The 16,474-nt window shown below is 43.2% G+C and overlaps 3 protein-coding genes across 4 annotated transcripts; 1 reads left to right on the plus strand and 2 right to left on the minus strand.

The window, feature by feature from the left end:
• The first annotated feature begins 2,452 nt into the window (after nucleotides 1-2,452).
• Nucleotides 2,453-6,860, plus strand: agpat9l (1-acylglycerol-3-phosphate O-acyltransferase 9, like). 2 transcript variants are annotated; one of them, XM_028413489.1, is made up of 14 exons: nucleotides 2,453-2,551; nucleotides 2,776-2,980; nucleotides 3,063-3,129; nucleotides 4,032-4,180; nucleotides 4,266-4,411; nucleotides 4,644-4,718; nucleotides 4,801-4,890; nucleotides 4,967-5,060; nucleotides 5,134-5,249; nucleotides 5,527-5,582; nucleotides 5,736-5,821; nucleotides 5,922-6,050; nucleotides 6,225-6,304; nucleotides 6,470-6,860. In XM_028413489.1, the coding sequence occupies exons 2-14, from the start codon at nucleotides 2,837-2,839 to the stop codon at nucleotides 6,579-6,581; spliced, it is 1,344 nt and encodes a 447-aa protein (XP_028269290.1). In that variant the 5' UTR covers nucleotides 2,453-2,551; nucleotides 2,776-2,836; the 3' UTR covers nucleotides 6,582-6,860. The 2 variants fall into 2 exon arrangements, with proteins under 2 accessions (XP_028269290.1, XP_028269291.1); XM_028413490.1 differs by having other exon boundaries at nucleotides 2,506-2,551; nucleotides 2,755-2,980.
• Nucleotides 6,861-8,195: 1,335 nt separating this feature from the next.
• myl7 (myosin, light chain 7, regulatory) lies at nucleotides 8,196-9,397 on the minus strand. Its single transcript, XM_028413491.1, has 7 exons — nucleotides 9,388-9,397; nucleotides 9,178-9,279; nucleotides 8,870-8,945; nucleotides 8,686-8,790; nucleotides 8,525-8,603; nucleotides 8,389-8,437; nucleotides 8,196-8,300 (listed from the first exon to the last, which is right to left on the minus strand). Exons 1-7 carry the CDS (start codon nucleotides 9,388-9,390, stop codon nucleotides 8,196-8,198), a joined length of 519 nt encoding a protein of 172 aa, XP_028269292.1. The 5' UTR covers nucleotides 9,391-9,397.
• A 494-nt stretch (nucleotides 9,398-9,891) lies between these two features.
• Nucleotides 9,892-13,177, minus strand: gck (glucokinase (hexokinase 4)). Its single transcript, XM_028413488.1, has 10 exons — nucleotides 13,008-13,177; nucleotides 12,759-12,921; nucleotides 12,470-12,624; nucleotides 12,245-12,364; nucleotides 12,064-12,159; nucleotides 11,876-11,975; nucleotides 11,586-11,769; nucleotides 10,934-11,089; nucleotides 10,611-10,844; nucleotides 9,892-10,537 (listed from the first exon to the last, which is right to left on the minus strand). The coding sequence occupies exons 1-10, from the start codon at nucleotides 13,068-13,070 to the stop codon at nucleotides 10,390-10,392; spliced, it is 1,419 nt and encodes a 472-aa protein (XP_028269289.1). The 5' UTR covers nucleotides 13,071-13,177; the 3' UTR covers nucleotides 9,892-10,389.
• Between the last annotated feature and the right edge of the window lie 3,297 nt (nucleotides 13,178-16,474).

A 16,474-nucleotide genomic window follows, 5' to 3' on the forward strand; every position in this document is an offset into this window, starting at 1 on the left:
GAAGACTTTAAGGTCAACATTATAGCACCTGGGCTGGTAATGAGACTGGAAGTCTACTAACTAAAAGAAGCTACAACCAAAGATAAGAGATAAGATAAGATAAGATAAAACTTTATTAATCCCGAAGGAAATTCTTGTGCCAGAGGTATCAAGTTACATTAAATGCAGTTAAGTACAGAGTAAGAGTGCAAATAGAGTCCAAATAAGAGTACAGTACGCAGTATGAGCACAATATATGATACATGGATACAAATATGGAGATATAATGTGCTAAGTAAACATAAATATAGACCAGTGGAGGGAATGACAGTGATGCCTGACATGATTCTCTAGCTCTTCTCCCTACAGAAAGGAGAGGAGTTATACAGTCTGATGGCCACGGGCAGGAAGGACCTCCTGTGGTTTTCTGTGCTGCTCCTCGGTAGTCTCAGTCTACGGCTGAATGTGCTTCTGTAGGATAGCAGTGTGTCATGCAGGGGGTGAGACGTGTTGTTACGAATACTGAGGAGTTTCCTCATATATCCTCCTCTCCGTCACCTCCACCACAGACTCCAGCTCCACTCCCAGTACCGAGCCAGCCTTCCTAATGAGCTTGTTGAGTCTGTTGGTGTCGGCCGTCTTCATCCTGCTGCCCCAGAACACTACAGCGTAGAAGATGACGCTGGAGACCACAGAGTGGTAAAACATCTGCAGCATGGTCTGGCAGACATTAAAGGACCTGAGTCTCCTAAGTAGATACAGGCGACTCTGTCCCTTTCTTGTATATTGCCTCTGCGTTTGTGGACCAGTCCAGTTTGTGGTCAATGTGGACACCCAGGTATTTGTAGCTGTCCACAATGTCCATGTTGGTACCCTTGATGCTGACCGGGTTTGGGAGTGTCTGGTGCTTCCTGAAGTCCACCACCAGCTCTTTTGTCTTTGTGACATTCAGCTGCAGGTGGTTCTGTCCGCACCACTCCACGAAGCTGTCCACCACACTCATATACTCCGCCTCCCGACCTCTGCTGGTACAGCCCACAATGGCAGAGTCATCCGAGAACTTCTGCAGGTGGCAGGACTGTGAGCAGTGTCTGAAGTCCGATGTATAGAGTGTGAACAGGAATGGAGACAGTACCGTGCCCTGGGGTGCCCCCGTGCTGCTCACTATCGTGTCCGAGACGGTGTTCCTCAGCCTCACAAATTGTGGTCGACCTGTAAGATAGTTAGTGATCCAGGTGACCAGTGGGGTCTCCACCTGCATGTCCAGGAGCTTCCTCTTCAAAAGGGCAGGCTGCACGGTGTTAAACGCACTGGAAAAATCAAAGAACATGATTCTAACAGTGTTACCTGCCACCTCCAAGTAGGTGTGTGCTCTGTGCAGCAGGTAGATGATGGCGTCCTCCACTCCAATACGGGGCTGGTAAGCAAACTGCAGGGGGTCCAGCGATGGTTCCACAACAGCACGCAGGTGTTTCAGGACCAGCCTCTCCAGAGACTTCATCACATGTGAAGTCAGAGCAACTGGTCTGTAGTGGCTGTGTGTGCTTGGGTGTTTGGTCTTGGGCACAGGAACAAGGCATGTTGTCTTCCACAGGGCAGGGACGGTCATCAGGCTCAGACTCAGGGAGAAGATGTGCTGGAAGACCCCACACAGCTGTGTGGCGCAGTCCCTGAGTACTCTGGGGCTGAGTCCGTCCGGTCCTGCAGCTTTTCCCAGTCGTAGGCGACTGAACTCCCTCCTCACATCTTCTGTGGTGATGGTAACTGTGGACACAGAAGAGCAGAGAGAGAGATCTGATGGGGGAGGGGGGCAGGGAGGCTGGGGGGTTGTTAATGGAAGGTGGGGTAAGGGGGGCAGGGTGATGTTATTAATGGGGGTGTGAGACTGGTTAGTATGGTTAGGGGGAGGGGGAGGAGGTACATTGTTATTATAGACAGGTGTTAATGGTGCATCACAGGAGGGGTGAGGGGGAGGGTGGTCAGGGAGTGGACTATCAAACCTGTCAAACCTGTTGAAAAACAGGTTCAGCTGGTTGGCCTCCTGCAGATCTCCAGCCATCAGCTGGTCAGAGATCCTATTGTGGCCGGTGATGGTTCGCATGCCACTCCATACCTCCCTCAAGTTGTTCCGGGCAATTTGGCTCTCCAGCTTCCTCCTGTAGCTCTCCTTGCCCTCTACAATCTTCTCCTTCACCTCTGCCTGGGCCCTCCTCATCTCCTGTCTCCACTCATGAAGGTATCTTGTAAAATATTTAGACACCTAGAATTACCTCACTTGAAAACAGGAGCAGTCAGTTTCTGTAATTGTTCAAGTGAAAGATTCCTCCAAGTTTCAGCCCACAGAGGTGAACTTTGACAAGTTTTCTTCCAGGTATCCCGAGGTGTTCTGAGGGCAGGGAAAGTTAAACTACATCCACGTCTCCACGATTCTTCACTTCTCCTTCTGACCACTGGGTGGCGCTGTTGAGCACCGTGAACTTTGCTCTAGTAGTAAATGGGCGTGTTTGCTCTGTGTGCTCAGTCCTTTGAGTATTCCTCTCAGTGAGAAAGGACATGGACTGAGGTGTGAGAGGTACGTTTCAGCTGGTGCAGCCTGGTGTGAGCAAACAGAAGTACTGTAGTTTTGTTGGTAGACATGTAGAGTAGCTCTAGTAGAGGCTTTGATAAGTTATTGATTTGTTTATGATAGCATGAGTGCATGTGTTTTATGGTGTGTTTGTAGTGCATGCTTAACTCTCTTGTGTGTATTACTGTGGAGGAAATAATGAGGAGTAGTTTGCCTCCACACACACACAGGGTTACACTACATCTGAGCCACGGGGGGCTGCTGCTGGTTTCAGGGACTATTACAGTGAAGATGGAGGATTTCTGGGCAGGGGCTCTTTGGGCGATGAAGATCTGGCTGTTCCTCATCATCAGCCTCATCATGTTCCCAGCCATGTTTGGATTCTCATTGGGCATTTCTGAGACATACATGACTATCCTTATAAAAACCTTAGAGGTAACTTTCAATCTTTGAATGTGTTTCAATGCATGCAGATAATTCACTAAGACACTGAGTGTAAACATGTGCTGCTCCACAGTGGGCCACCCTGAAAATACAGAAGGCAAACGCAGAGGAACAGGCGGCCAAAGCCCCTGCAGCAAATGGTGAGTAGAAAACTCTGCATCTAGATCTATAGACCGATAGATAGATTGATTCACGTTAAGCTTTGGGCATGTCATTTATTGTGAAATGGTTTAGGGACAGATTTGCTGCAACACTGGATTTCATAACAAAGTTTATTACAAGCCTGGGCAGGCCTGTTGCAACCATACTGCCTGGTTTTAAAAGTAATTCATTTACCTTTAAAGTTGCTTATTTTGTAGCTTGTTTAAAGGGCTGTATCTAGCATAATAGAGACCACATCTACTGTTCTACATGGAGAAGTCTCTGTATGTTACTGTGACTCAGCTTGAGGACTTTTTTACGACAGTTCGCCCTGGGAACTGTGCCTATCACACAACTCTTTATCAGTCACTTAGCTGCTCAGGGTTTTGTCAGTAAAATGTTGTCATCTCTTAAACCTGGAGTGTGTCAGTGGCACATTGTGTGAATATATGAAGACAGAGAGCTTAAAAACAGATAAGTTTGTTACTCTCCGGACTTTGTCCCTTGAGTTATCAGATAAATTAGAGGCAGAATCTTAACTGCTCTAAGACCTGAAGGGACCCGATAAGAAGCAGTGTCAGTTGTTATTTTTACCATATATAGTTGACGTCAGCAGGTGAATGCCATGTGCTGTGCAGTAATGTGATATCTGCGGCTTGTTTTGCTGCACAAGTTCCCATATTTCCAGTGGAGTTCATGTCCTGAATGGCTTTGTTTGTTTTAAATGAGAAAATGTAACATCTGTTCAAGAAGTACAATCCTGAATGAACTTTGAATTTCTTTCTGTTGACTCAAATCATTTTGTCTTCCATTTGTCTCTTCAATGCAGTTTTATCTTTTTTAGATAACTACTCAGATAGTGCTCTCTCTCTCTCTCTCTCTCTCTCTGTGTGTGTGTCAGGTCTCATCCAAAGGGAAAACGGCTCTATGGAGAAAGAGTTAGGGGAGCTCAGACGCTGTCGCCCTAAACCACCAGTAGGGGGCGATTTTACACTTAGTGACTGTTTCTATTTCACTCGAAAAGGAATCGAGAGCATTGTAGAGGATGAGGTCCATTCATTTCTTTATAAGTAATAATTACACAGTTTATCACATGCATTGTATAACTTCAATTTTCTTTCGATGGTGGATTCAGGTGACCCAGCGGTTCTCGTCTGAGGAGCTGCTGTCCTGGAACTTACTGACTCGCACCAACAATGATTTCCAGTACATCAGTCTGCGGCTGACTCTGGTCTATGGCCTTGGTATCTTTGTAAGATACTGCATTCTTGCCCCACTCAGGTACACAACAGCACAACACAACTCAGCAGTCTTTCAGTCATTCAGGAAGTCATTGTAGTGATACAAAGACCTGCACTGCCCTCCAGGTAGAAATACTTTCAAAGGTGGAGGCAAACCTCGGGTGGGTGGAGCCCTGCAAGTGCTCTCTGTTTGAGGGAAAATCATTTTGTGTTTAAGCTGAGACAAACTTATTTTTAGTTTGGCTTGCAAATAACGCACTCTGTGTCTGCAGGATAACACTGGCCTGCATCGGCCTGAGCTGGCTGGTAATTGGAACATCCATGGTTGGATTACTTCCAAACTGGAGGTGAAAACAAAGCAAAAGACTTCTAAAGTAATCATCTTCACCTCCTGGCTTCATGTATGTGTCTGTTTCTGTCTGTTTGTAGGATCAAAAACTGGCTCAGTGAATGGGTCCATGTCATGTGCTACAGAATCTGTGCTCGGGGACTTTCTGCTGCTATTCACTATCACAACAGGTATCTCAACAGCTGAGTCTAACAAGAATCCAATGCTTCATCTTACTGATTCTGACTTTCTGTTTTACAAAAACAGGGAAAACAAACCCCAAAAAGGAGGAATCTGCGTTGCCAATCACACCACACCTATCGACACTGTGATTCTCTGTAACGATGGTTGTTATGCTATGGTATGCTTAACATTTTTATTCAACACATATTTGTGTTGTTCATCACTCTGACATGTCAGGGTTCGTTTTCCAGGTGGGTCAGGTCCACGGAGGGCTGATGGGAGTTGTTCAGAGAGCCATGGTAAGGGCCTGTCCTCATGTCTGGTTTGAGAGAGCAGAGATGAAAGATCGCCATCTAGTGACCAAAAGGTACCACTTCCTATAAGGCTGGTCACTGTCTGTGTGTGTGTGTGTGTTTTCTCTCTGTTGCTGCTCTGCGGTGGCATTTTCCTGGCAGTAAAAACACGAAGAGTTTATGTGTCTCTTTTTGTTTCATGGAGCACTGACTCATGGAGTTTGGTTTCCAGTCTCTCATTGTATCCATTCCAGATGTTTGATGTTTCATCCCAAATATGAAAAAAAAGATGACATGTATATATTTATACAGCGAGGAAGAGGTTTCCATTACCTATTGTGTTGCTTACAGGTTGAAGGATCATGTGAAAGACAAGACGAAGCTTCCCATATTGATATTTCCAGAGGGTAAGTGTGGAAAGACAGAGTTACTTTACTCATACCAGCCTCAGTGAGTGTTGTTATTTTAGCTCAGGGTCTGGTGGGCAGTCTGGCCCCCGAGCTGACAAATGAGCAGATGTTTAATGTGGCTTTGGCTCACACATCTCTTTAATCACACAGGAACCTGTGTCAACAACACATCTGTCATGATGTTTAAAAAGGGAAGTTTTGAAATCGGAACAACTATATATCCAGTAGCCATTAAGGTACGGCTCAGTCCTTTGCAGCAGTCAATCTCCATCTTTCCTTTCTGAGTGTTTCTGCTCCTCATCGGACATGTTTTGTGTATGTTTGAACTGCTCTTAGTATGACCCAAAGTTTGGAGACGCCTTTTGGAACAGCTCCAAGTACAGCATGGTCAGTTACCTGCTCATGATGATGACCAGCTGGGCCCTCGTCTGCAACGTCTGGTACCTGCCAGCCATGCATCAGCAGGTGTGTGTAATGTCCCATCCCTTTAGAGGACAGTCAAAGGGATTTATTATTTCCCTTTACCTTAACTTCACCATTCTCACCTAACCATATTGTTAAACTACGTAAATCTGATGACTTAGGAGAGCTTGCATGATATGACATTAACTGATTTTGTTGTTTATTCAATAATGTCAGGAGGGAGAAGATGCTGTCCAGTTTGCCAACAGAGTGAAATCAGCCATTGCTCACCAGGGAGGGCTGGTAGATCTACAGTGGTAAGACTTAAGCTCACTGCTTCTTAAGTTATTCTCAAAGGTGTGCTTTCTTCTTCAAAAGTCAAGCCTGAAATTAGAGGAACAGTCAGAACATGCACTGACAGGAGGTTCACTGATCTGCACTACAATCAGTTTATCCTAACACGTCTTGCCGTTTTTTTTCAGGGATGGAGGCCTGAAGAGAGCCAAGGTGAAGGAGACGTTTAAGGAGCAGCAGCAGAAAAAGTACAGCAGCATGGTGGTGGGTGACGACAGCAGCAGCAGCAACAGTGACTAACAGAACATACAGTACTATAGTGGTAACATGCCCCTTTTGTTTGAGTGTTTTTAAGGAAGACTACTGCCAGGAACAGATACTGAAAAGAAAATCTGAGTGATTGATTGGGTGACAAGTGCAATACTGAGTTTTATGAGGAGCAGGCTGACCGTGAAGAGAGACAGCTCTCTGTTTTAACTGCTGCTTTAGATGATGTGATTGGATATTGATGCTGTTGAATGCACGGAATGAAATGTGTGAATGTTTATTTTTTAAATAAATTTTACTGTACAAATTGAACCTAAGAGCCTGAACTCTTCTTTTCACAAACCCAGTGTTTTTTTTAAGTGACTTCCCATCTCTTCTTTCAGTGACCCAGCTTGGAAAAACAAATGGGATGGTGAAATATTTATGAGCCAGATTAGTGCCTGAAATCTGTGTCCTCCTCTGCACAGTTCAGATGACAAACAGGTTGCTGTTGAGTCAGTCAGGCAGCCTTTAAATCAAGCTGCTTTTAACTCTCAGCAATAAAAGGCAATAAAGCGGCGTTGTAACAAATCTTCAGGGGGCTCTCAACCACATCCAATGCAATGTTTATTACACTCAGGGCAGGCGCTGGCATTAACGATCAATAAGAGAGGAGGCTGTGAGCTGTTCAACCGTGGATCTGGAGGAAGCTCCAAGATGCTCAGGTCAGGTCATGAAGACCCGGAGCTGCACTCTGGCGGAACAGCCGAGACAAAGAGTGGACTCAAGGAGCCCAGCCAGAGAGATGGAAACAAAATCAGAAAAGCCTTTCTGGTGCTTGTTCCAAAAAAAACCAAAGGTGGCAGCAACAGGACTCCAAAGGAGGAGGCAGTTCCTTGTCAAAGCAAGAACATAGAGGAGGCTGTGGGCTGTTCATCCGTGGGTCTGGACATAGCTCCATTTTGCCCGGAGCAGCACTCTGGAGGACCAGCCGAGACAAGGAGCGGACTCTGTGAAAAGCCCAGCCAGAGAGACGGAAACAGCATCAGAAGGGTTAAACAAAGAGAAGCCTTTCTGGTCCTTGTTCCTTGAAAACGATGCTGACAGCAACAGTAACTGGAGAGGTCAAATCACCTCTCTGAGACCTTTCACCATGTGAAAGGAGTTAGTTGGTTGTATTACCAGGACTATTAGTTACCATGTGTACACTTCACGGTAACTTACAGTCTAATGGCATACTTTACAACTAACTTTTATTTCATGTAACTGCGGTAAACTCCAGTTTGTAAAAATAAATAAAAAAAAAAAACAATAAAAATAAAAAAACAAAAAAAAAATGCAAAATGCATTTTTTATTGTTCTTCTATTTAATATGAATTAAAATTTTAAATTGCAACTTTATATACACACACACACGTAGTTTATTTTCATTTCAAGTTGAAATAATGACGAGGACACAATAAAGCAGCGAATGAGGAGCTCAACACTTTATTTTGCTTCCAACTAAATCAATCCAAATCTTATAGAACTGCAGCATTTTGAGTGATTCAGATGTTTCATCTTTGTTTTTCAGCCATCAATCATGTTTTTAACTGATAAGCAGCCAATCTGAAGCATTCACATGTTTAATTGACTTTATTGACTTGACTACACTGACAGCCGTTCTGTTTAGGATTCCTCCTTCTCGTCTCCGTGTGTGATGGTGTAGCAGAGCGACTTGTAGTCGATGTTGCCCGCTGGGTCGATGGGAGCGAGAGAGAAGGCCTGAGTCACCTGCATGTTTGTGAAGTGACAAGTTAAAGCTTAAAGTACGCTGTGAATGTGTGACACAAGTAGAAAAAAAAAAAACACACACACACACCTCCTCTGCTGTGAATTTCTCAGCCTGGGTCATCAGTAATCGTTTAAACCTGTAAAAGTAAAAAAAAAAAAGAATGTTACAGCTGATATGAAAATGTAAAAACTACATGAACATGAATTATTAAAATATATCTTACTCATCCTTATTAACAAAGCCTGTTCCATTGGGGTCAAAAAGTTTGAAGGCAGCAAGTATGGTGTCCTCAGGGTCGGTACCTGGAGCCAAACATCGTAATACCCCATGAATGAATGTCACTCAGAGAAATATAAAGATCAAATATCTGTAGGAAACTCTCACCATTGAGTTTCTCCCCAAAAAGAGTCAGGAACACAGTGAAGTTGATGGGACCCTTCCCTTCATTCAGCATCTCATCCAGCTCCTCATCTTTGACGTTCAGCTTTCCTGTTTAGGATAAGGAAACATTTGTGCAGTTAATAAATGTATTTAAAAGATAAATGTTTAAAAGTAAATAAATCAGTACCCAGCTGGGCATAAGTTTCCTTCAGGTCCTGTTTTTTGATAACCCCATCCCTGTCTTGGTCAATGCAGCCAAAGGCCTGCAAGATGAAGATGATCATACATAAACATTTATTTTTCAATATCTTGGGTCAACAGAGCTACATTTATTCAAAGCATTGAATAAGAGATGTTGATATTTACAAGACTAAATTTGATTTTCTTAATAATTCTGGTCATGTTAGCTAAAACAAAAAGTTTATATTTAAGTGTTAACAGAATGTATTAAATTATCAATTTCATCCAAAGATTCAAAGGAAACCGATACTGCACCTCTTTGAACTCCTGTATCTGCGACTGCTCAAACATAGAGAAGACATTAGAGCAGGACTTCTGTGCCCCTCTCTGCCTCTTATTGGAAGCCTTCTTACTTGCCTGAGAAGATACATTCAGAAGTTTTTCAAACACACACACACGAGGATGTGAGGAAAAGCCTGATATATATTTTAAACCAGAAAGACTGAAAACAGCTGTGTGACTTACCATCTCTGAATGTTGGACTCCCAGCAAAGGTGTGATGCTGGGGTGGGTTTTTATGTATGCCCCATCTTATCTGTTAACCTCTTATAATAGCCCGCGGTGGGCAGCACAGTCCCTTACATGGACATGGAGGATCTCAGTGTTGCCACTGAAGGGACCTGATAAGAGGTGAAGCAGGCAGGATTCCTCTGGGCTGGAAACAGAGATATGAACAGGAGAGGAGGAGAGAGGAGGCAGGGGGAGTGACCTCTGAAGACAAGAAAATGAAGTTACACTCCAGAGGTCAAAGCTTAAAAATACAGTAAGACTGTGTAATGCTGTAAAGATCTATCTGTTGCATGTCTTTCTCCTAAAGTTTTGGGATAGTAAGACATGATGAATCAGAATTCAAAGAGATTTACTGTCTCCTTACGTGTTACTGGTGTGTTTCTCTTTGAACATGATGAGTGTTTTCTCAGTGCTGAAATATTTTTTTTGCCATATGTAGACCATGAAAACATTTTTAAGTTTAATTAAAGACTTTTATTATTTACAGTTTACAGCTTATTCACATGCAAAAAAAGAAATACTGGCTAATATGCATAAGTTAAATAAAATAATAATAAGAATATTTAATTGCTCACAAACAGGAATTAAACAACAACTGAGACATCATTTACAACATTTACAAATCTGTTGTGTTAAACAGTTGGTGCTGCCTGTTATCAGTATCACCAGTAACACAGGAGCCCATTTCTGAAATGCTCCAGTCCACGTTATCAACATGAAGAGACACGAAAGGAGCATTTCTCTTTCTGCTGTTCGTGCAACAGTATGCCAGTCTATGAAGAGTTAAATTTGGTCTATAACACAGTTAATGATACAGGCTGTTTGATCCTCACATCATCCAGCACCGGCTTCCTAACAAACATCCGTCTGAGCCTGAAAACAAACAAACTGTGGATGTTCTCCAGTCAGATTCTTCTTCACTGCTCTGCTCTGCTCAGCTCAGTGAGAAGCTCCCTTTTACGGTGTCAGCATGCATGCAGCCATCTTACAGGCCACTGCTGAGATGAGGGCTGCTCCACGGCCGCTGCCCTCCTCCGACTGGATGAAGGTGATCTCACAGTGAGGTGCCAGCTCCCTGACGGCTTTGTGGAACCTGTCATGGAACCTGAGATACAGAAACAATTGCTCAGTACCAGTCACATCTCCAGCTACTTCCTCCACAATGTTTAGTTCCTCACCATGGGTGGAGCTTGTAGACAGATCCGTCGACCCCCACGGTGATTTTCAGGGCTTCCTGTCTGCGTCGCTCCCTCATCAGGTTGATCACACCAGCGAGCCCTGCGCCACACATACGAGCAGAGCGAGTGGAAACACTCTCACAGACCAGACGCACAATGTCACAGTCCAGCTCTGAGGGCAGAACACCCAGAGAGGACAGGATGTTGTAGATTTGTTTTCTGTCTCCAGTGTCACTGCGAAGAAAAATCACAAATGATTTTATGTTTTCCTACTTAGTCTGGGCACTAAAATCATGCTTGAGTTAGGATTCACTGATCCTCACCTCTCCACCTGTGAGACATAGCGTGTCTCAAAGCTGCCACGTGTCTTCAGCAGCTCGGAGGCTTCACCGTTAAACAGCAGGTCTTCATTAACCAGCTTCATCAGTACGAGCCTCACCAGCTCACCCATGTACTTCCCACTGATCAGCTTCTCATATCTGCAGAAGAAAAAGGAAGTCACAATAAAAACAGAGAAATGTTGACGGGAGGCTGAAATGGAGGATTGAGTGCATCATAAAACATGTGAGCAAACACTATTCTTTCTCTGCATGAGCTGCATGATGGGGAGCAGAAGAGGAGGGCATCGTCAGGGCTAAATGAAGCTGGACTCAGCAGTTGTCTGAGTGAAGGGACTACCGGTGCAAAAGGTAAACAGTCATTAGGCTGACAGACAGTACGGCCAGCAGCATCCGAGAGGGATCATTAATCTGACCCCCCCCCTATCTGCTGACTGACCACTGACGTATGAGGGCCCTGTTCATTTACAAACATCCTGAGGAAAAGCTTAGGGAGCTTAGCAACTACTCAGGTGAGAGTCAGGTGAGGACCGCCGCTGAATGATGAGTAGAAACAGTAAAGGGGGGTGGGGGTGGGAAGTGTGTGGGAGCTCTGCTGTGTTTTAACATGATCAAACTGTATGAAGACAATACTCACAACTGCTGCCCAGGGTTAACTGAGTTCTCATCCACGACTCTGTCGTACTCCAGTCTGAACTCCTCCAGCTCTCCGTTGTCGCCGAACGCACCCCACTCCGTGTTCACACACATCCGGCCCTCCTCGCCCTCCACCAGCTCCACAGTCCTCATCTCCTCCATGTAACAGGCGTTACAACCAGTGCCTGGTTAACAAAAACAACAGGAAATATATACGCAGTCTGCAGATTTCTGTTCAAGTGTATAAGAGTAAACACATGCATGTGTGTGTGTGTGTGTACACTCTCTTACCAACAATCATCCCAACTTCACAGCTGCGATCCTCATAATAGCAGGAAATCATGGTTGCTACTGTGTCATTCACCATGGCAACCACATCCATCTCAAAGTCCTGTGTGCCAACACAACGTTACAATTAGTAAGTCATCCAGCTGGGGTTATATAAGAAGAAAAGGGGGTTCCAATATACAGTCACTCACCCCTCGTCTCTTGATCGCATCTCTAAGTAAACCCACAACATTGTTCCCTTCTGCTCCGGATGCCTTGAAGCCTTTGGTCCAGTTAAGCAGGATTCCCTGTAGATATAAAAGACAAAGTCTAGATACATGACGAGCAAAGGGAACTGTAGGGTCGGTACAAACGAACAGCGTTACATCCCACCTTATCGATGTCCTCATGTCGTACTGGGAAGGAGAAGGTGAAACCCAGAGGAAGCTTCTTATGTTTGATATGGTGTTTGTCCAAAAAGTCCGACATACACTCTGCTATGTAGTCAAACAGCTTCAGGGTAAAATGGAGGGAGTGACAACTGATTAATTTCTTTTCTTTAGAGATTCAGTCAGTGTTTAAGAGCACAGACACCACAGGGCACTGAGAGTGACTAACCATTTCAGCTGTCCCTGTCATGGCATCTTCAGGAATGGAGTACATTTGGTTCTTTGTCTCCACTTTCCAGCTCCTCTCCTCGTCTTCACCCACTTTCACAAGCATCACACGGAAGTTTGTCCCCCCCAGGTCCAGAGCCAAGAAATCGCCCACCTCTGTCACAGAAACAACAGCCATTCAGCACCAGATTACACCTTAGTCTGTTCAGGATTCTATTTTAAATGCTTTGGCTTTATAATTGTGCTATATTAATAAAATTGACATTGAAGATATAGGAATGGTTTTCTACCTGATCCCTCCGGGGTGGAGCAGACGTACGTTGGAAGCATTTTGACACTGGCCTCTTCGTGTGTCTCTATACGCAGTCCTCTGTCCATTTCACGCTGCATCCTCTTCATGATTTCTTTCAGCTCTTCTCTATTCAGCCTGAACTCTGACAGGATCTGTTCCACCTGCAAACAGAAGAAAGAATCACAGATTAGAAGCCGATCAGAGCCGAGACTTCGCTTACTAGAAAGCCTTGTTTCCAGATATTCACCTCAGAAATGTGGCTACAGGGCATCTTCACCATCTGGTCGAGATGAGAGCTGACGCACGGCATCTTCGTAAGTTTAAAACAAACTGAGACTGTGTGTGTTTCTAGGAGTGTGGTGAGTGTGTGTCCACCCTGTGTGTGTGCAGAGTCACTGAAGTGTGAGTACCACTGAATGAGATCCTCAGCTGTTTATATGCTCAGGTAAAGTGGGCTGAACGCACCAGACGCAAATGCCCACCCCCTGCTCAGACTCACCCCATCTGGTGATTTAGGTTCAAACACACACACAAACACACAAACACACACACACACACACACGGTGGAGTCTCTGTACAAAGTTAAGAGTGACAACAACATGGGACCTCATTTCTCAACTGTAAAACTTTTAAGGTTTCAAAGTCCATTATTTATGGAGAAAAGATTCTAAATATTTTTTTATATATGTTATTCAATAACTCAATTTTTATTAATGAAGATGACATTAACGTAATGAGACATACACTCTAGACCTTTTAAATGTGGTGAATGACTATTCTCCATAGGTGCACAGAGGCTCTTTTCCAGCACCCATCACTCCTGTCTTCTACATTGTGTTTGCTAATCTTGTTAAAAGGCTAATAGATGATTAGAAAACCCTTTTGAAATTATGTTAGCACAGCTGAAAACTGTTGTGCTGATCAGAGGACCTATAAAACTGGCCTGGGTGACCTTACTGTGATATCACAACAGGTGACATTATAAACGTGAGGATTTCTGAATTATTACATTTGGAAATGGTTTCACAGCACATATATTCTAAGACAATACATCGTCTCTAATATTAATTACTGCTACCTTTGCCATTACAGTCTATAAAGAGACATTTTAGACAGATTATGGTTTGACCTAATAAAATAGGGTAAAACTAAAACATAATATTACGATAATCAATATTTTTCAGTGTGAAAAATTCAACAGCCAAACGGTTACATTTCACTTCTGGTAATTAATTACATGCTTGCTGAGATTTCTTAACGTGTAACGGAACATGGTCATCCCTGGACTGCAGCCAGGTTTGCTCAGTGTTGAAACGAAGGGTTTCCTAAGTTTCCTAATTTTAGAAACATGTTTAAAATTAGTAGCAGTGAGGGATGAATGACCTCAAAAACTAAACTAAGGATAGTATGTTAGAGGTGAAGGCCTGGAGCTTATCAGCACCTGTAGTTTACCTGACCAGAGGTCAGTGCTTTTATTAGTCCTGACCTCTACCAGTGTCCTACTGAACGTTTCTGAGTAAATCCACAGTGACACTGACCTTTGAGGCACAGATTTAAAAAAAAATGCCACTCTGTGACACTGACCTGTCACGTTTCATGTCTCTTCACAGATATAGAAGCTATGTGACAGAGTAATGCAGATGAACAGCCAGCTGACATATCGAGTGTGTTTTATGTTGTGTGTGTGTGTTTCTGTTGTGTTGGATAAGTTTTCTCCAGCCTGTAACACAAACTTTCATCCTTAGCCGTCTGAATTACTCCCTCCACTCATGCCTCAGTCAAGCTTTCCATAACCACCTGCAACTAGTCCAAAATCAGTGGCCAGCCGGGATATTACCTAGAAAGAGTTGCTGGTCCCAGATCTTTCAGAATTCCTGGATCACACTGAAACCTTGCCCCCTGTTCTTGGTTCCTCACAACCGTATTTAGAACCATATTTAGGTCAGCACTCTCCTGGAGCTGTTCTGTGTCAAGATCATACCATTCTTCTATTCCCTATTCATTCATTCCCTCATTCATTTTATTGTGTTGAATTTGATTATCTTTATTTCTTCCTGTATGTTTGTTTTTTCTTTGAATATGTGCCCAGTGCTCGTCAATAGCTGATTATCCAATATTTTGCTATTGCACAGAGGCCGGCCTGATGGATCTCCAGCCGTCTCTCTCGAGCAGCTTCAGTATGTTACTCGATTACAAGGAAGCACGTAAATGTCTGTGTGTTTATGTTATGCAACTGTACATCAAGGAATTTGTGTCACTTTTACTGCACACACATGCTGTGTGACATGTATCATTACCTACTTTTACTTTTTTACTTTTATAGTTATATAAAATTTGACTACTTGACCAAATTTAACCACAAATATTCACCTAAATGTCTGAGTGTAGACAGTATGCTTGGTACAAACTGTACAATGTTTTTGATCAGCAGAAGCCATAGTGAAAGACAACTTTGCTTTTTTTGAACTAAATCAATAAAAATAGTTTCTTTACCTTATCCATACTATCAAGACAAGGATTAAATCCCAGGGATTCTGCCGACCATCAGTCCTCTGCAGTGGAAGTTCAGTCCCTGTTCCCAAGAGCTCTAGAGATTCCCAAATTATTGCTCAGGTGGTGTTTTGCCTCAGCGTCGGTGCATAAAGAAGAACGTCATCCTTTGATGAGAACCCGTCCAACCATATATCCCAGCATTTGATCTACATGATGCTCCACTGTGACTCTCAAACACAGTCACATTTCTGCAGTATCCTCAAGGCTTAAGGGTAAACCTGAAAGAATGTTAACTGGAAGGAATGTTTTAAGGGTTTTTCTTCATTCTGGCAAATATTTAAAATATATATATTCAGAAATCCTCTTCAATCTTGCACACGTTCTATAAAAAATGCATCTGTTTCATTCTTTAAGGTATTAAATATGTCACAGCCTCTAGCCTAAGTGAAAAAAATAGATTAGCATTCATATTTGCCATTACAAATACAATGCAAAAACCTGTCACTCCGTCTTCAGTCTTGTAAGTCCCAGTTAGTGCCCGTGCATTGCATGTGCCATCCAACAGTCAGCTAAACCAAAAATAGAACCAGAACTTCATTCCATTAACAAGTACAGTACTGAGCAGAAGCAAGAAAATCCCTCCAGCTCTGTTTCAATGAAAATGTCACTTCAATATTTTAACCAAAAGTAGTTCCAGGAAAGAGAAATCATTTCTTCCCTCACAGCTGACCCGTCAACAGATGCAGCTAAGGTCTTAGTGGTTTCCATGCCAAAATGATTTCAGTGTGTTGCCATGGAAAACACTTACTTACAGTGAGTTAAGTGGCCAGGAGGAAATTGTTAAATGGAGCAAGATTACCAGAGAAAATTTCAATTGAGGGTGCCGTGTTTTTGTAGATTGACAAAACAGCTGGCACAAAACCACCCATTTTTATTTATTCGAATTTTATAAGCCATTTGATTGGTCTTTTTTATTAGGAAGTGGTGAGTAGCAATCCGAAAGCAAGAATGTTATGCTCTTTTGAATCGGATGTAATAAAGTCTTTACATACATGCTTCAAACATTCAAAACATTAAATATTAAATTAGAAATAATAATAAAATAAACGCAATCCGAATATTATAAGTTTCATTGACAGAAAAGACAGCATTTTATTTACTACTACAAAACCTGCGGAACTTTGTTAATGCGTTTTTGTTCCACCCGGACACTATATCGAG

This window comes from Parambassis ranga, chromosome 9 (genome assembly GCF_900634625.1).
Source record: "Parambassis ranga chromosome 9, fParRan2.1, whole genome shotgun sequence".
In the NCBI taxonomy this organism is placed as follows: domain Eukaryota; kingdom Metazoa; phylum Chordata; class Actinopteri; family Ambassidae; genus Parambassis; species Parambassis ranga.

Coding starts and splice junctions, on each gene's coding strand:
- myl7 (XM_028413491.1), bottom strand. Junction 8,791..8,869: donor GGAAACTTATGCCCAGCTGG/GTACTGATTTAT, acceptor TATCCTAAACAG/GAAAGCTGAACGTCAAAGAT. Junction 8,301..8,388: donor AGAAATTCACAGCAGAGGAG/GTGTGTGTGTGT, acceptor ACAAACATGCAG/GTGACTCAGGCCTTCTCTCT.
- agpat9l (XM_028413489.1), top strand. CDS start 2,837: ATGGAGGATTTCTGGGCAGGGGCTCTTTGGGCGATGAAGATCTGGCTG. Junction 4,719..4,800: donor GGATTACTTCCAAACTGGAG/GTGAAAACAAAG, acceptor GTCTGTTTGTAG/GATCAAAAACTGGCTCAGTG. Junction 4,891..4,966: donor GCTATTCACTATCACAACAG/GTATCTCAACAG, acceptor TTACAAAAACAG/GGAAAACAAACCCCAAAAAG.
- gck (XM_028413488.1), bottom strand. CDS start 13,070: ATGCCGTGCGTCAGCTCTCATCTCGACCAGATGGTGAAGATGCCCTGT. Junction 12,625..12,758: donor CTCCACCCCGGAGGGATCAG/GTAGAAAACCAT, acceptor TTTCTGTGACAG/AGGTGGGCGATTTCTTGGCT. Junction 11,770..11,875: donor TGAAGTTGGGATGATTGTTG/GTAAGAGAGTGT, acceptor TTTGTTAACCAG/GCACTGGTTGTAACGCCTGT.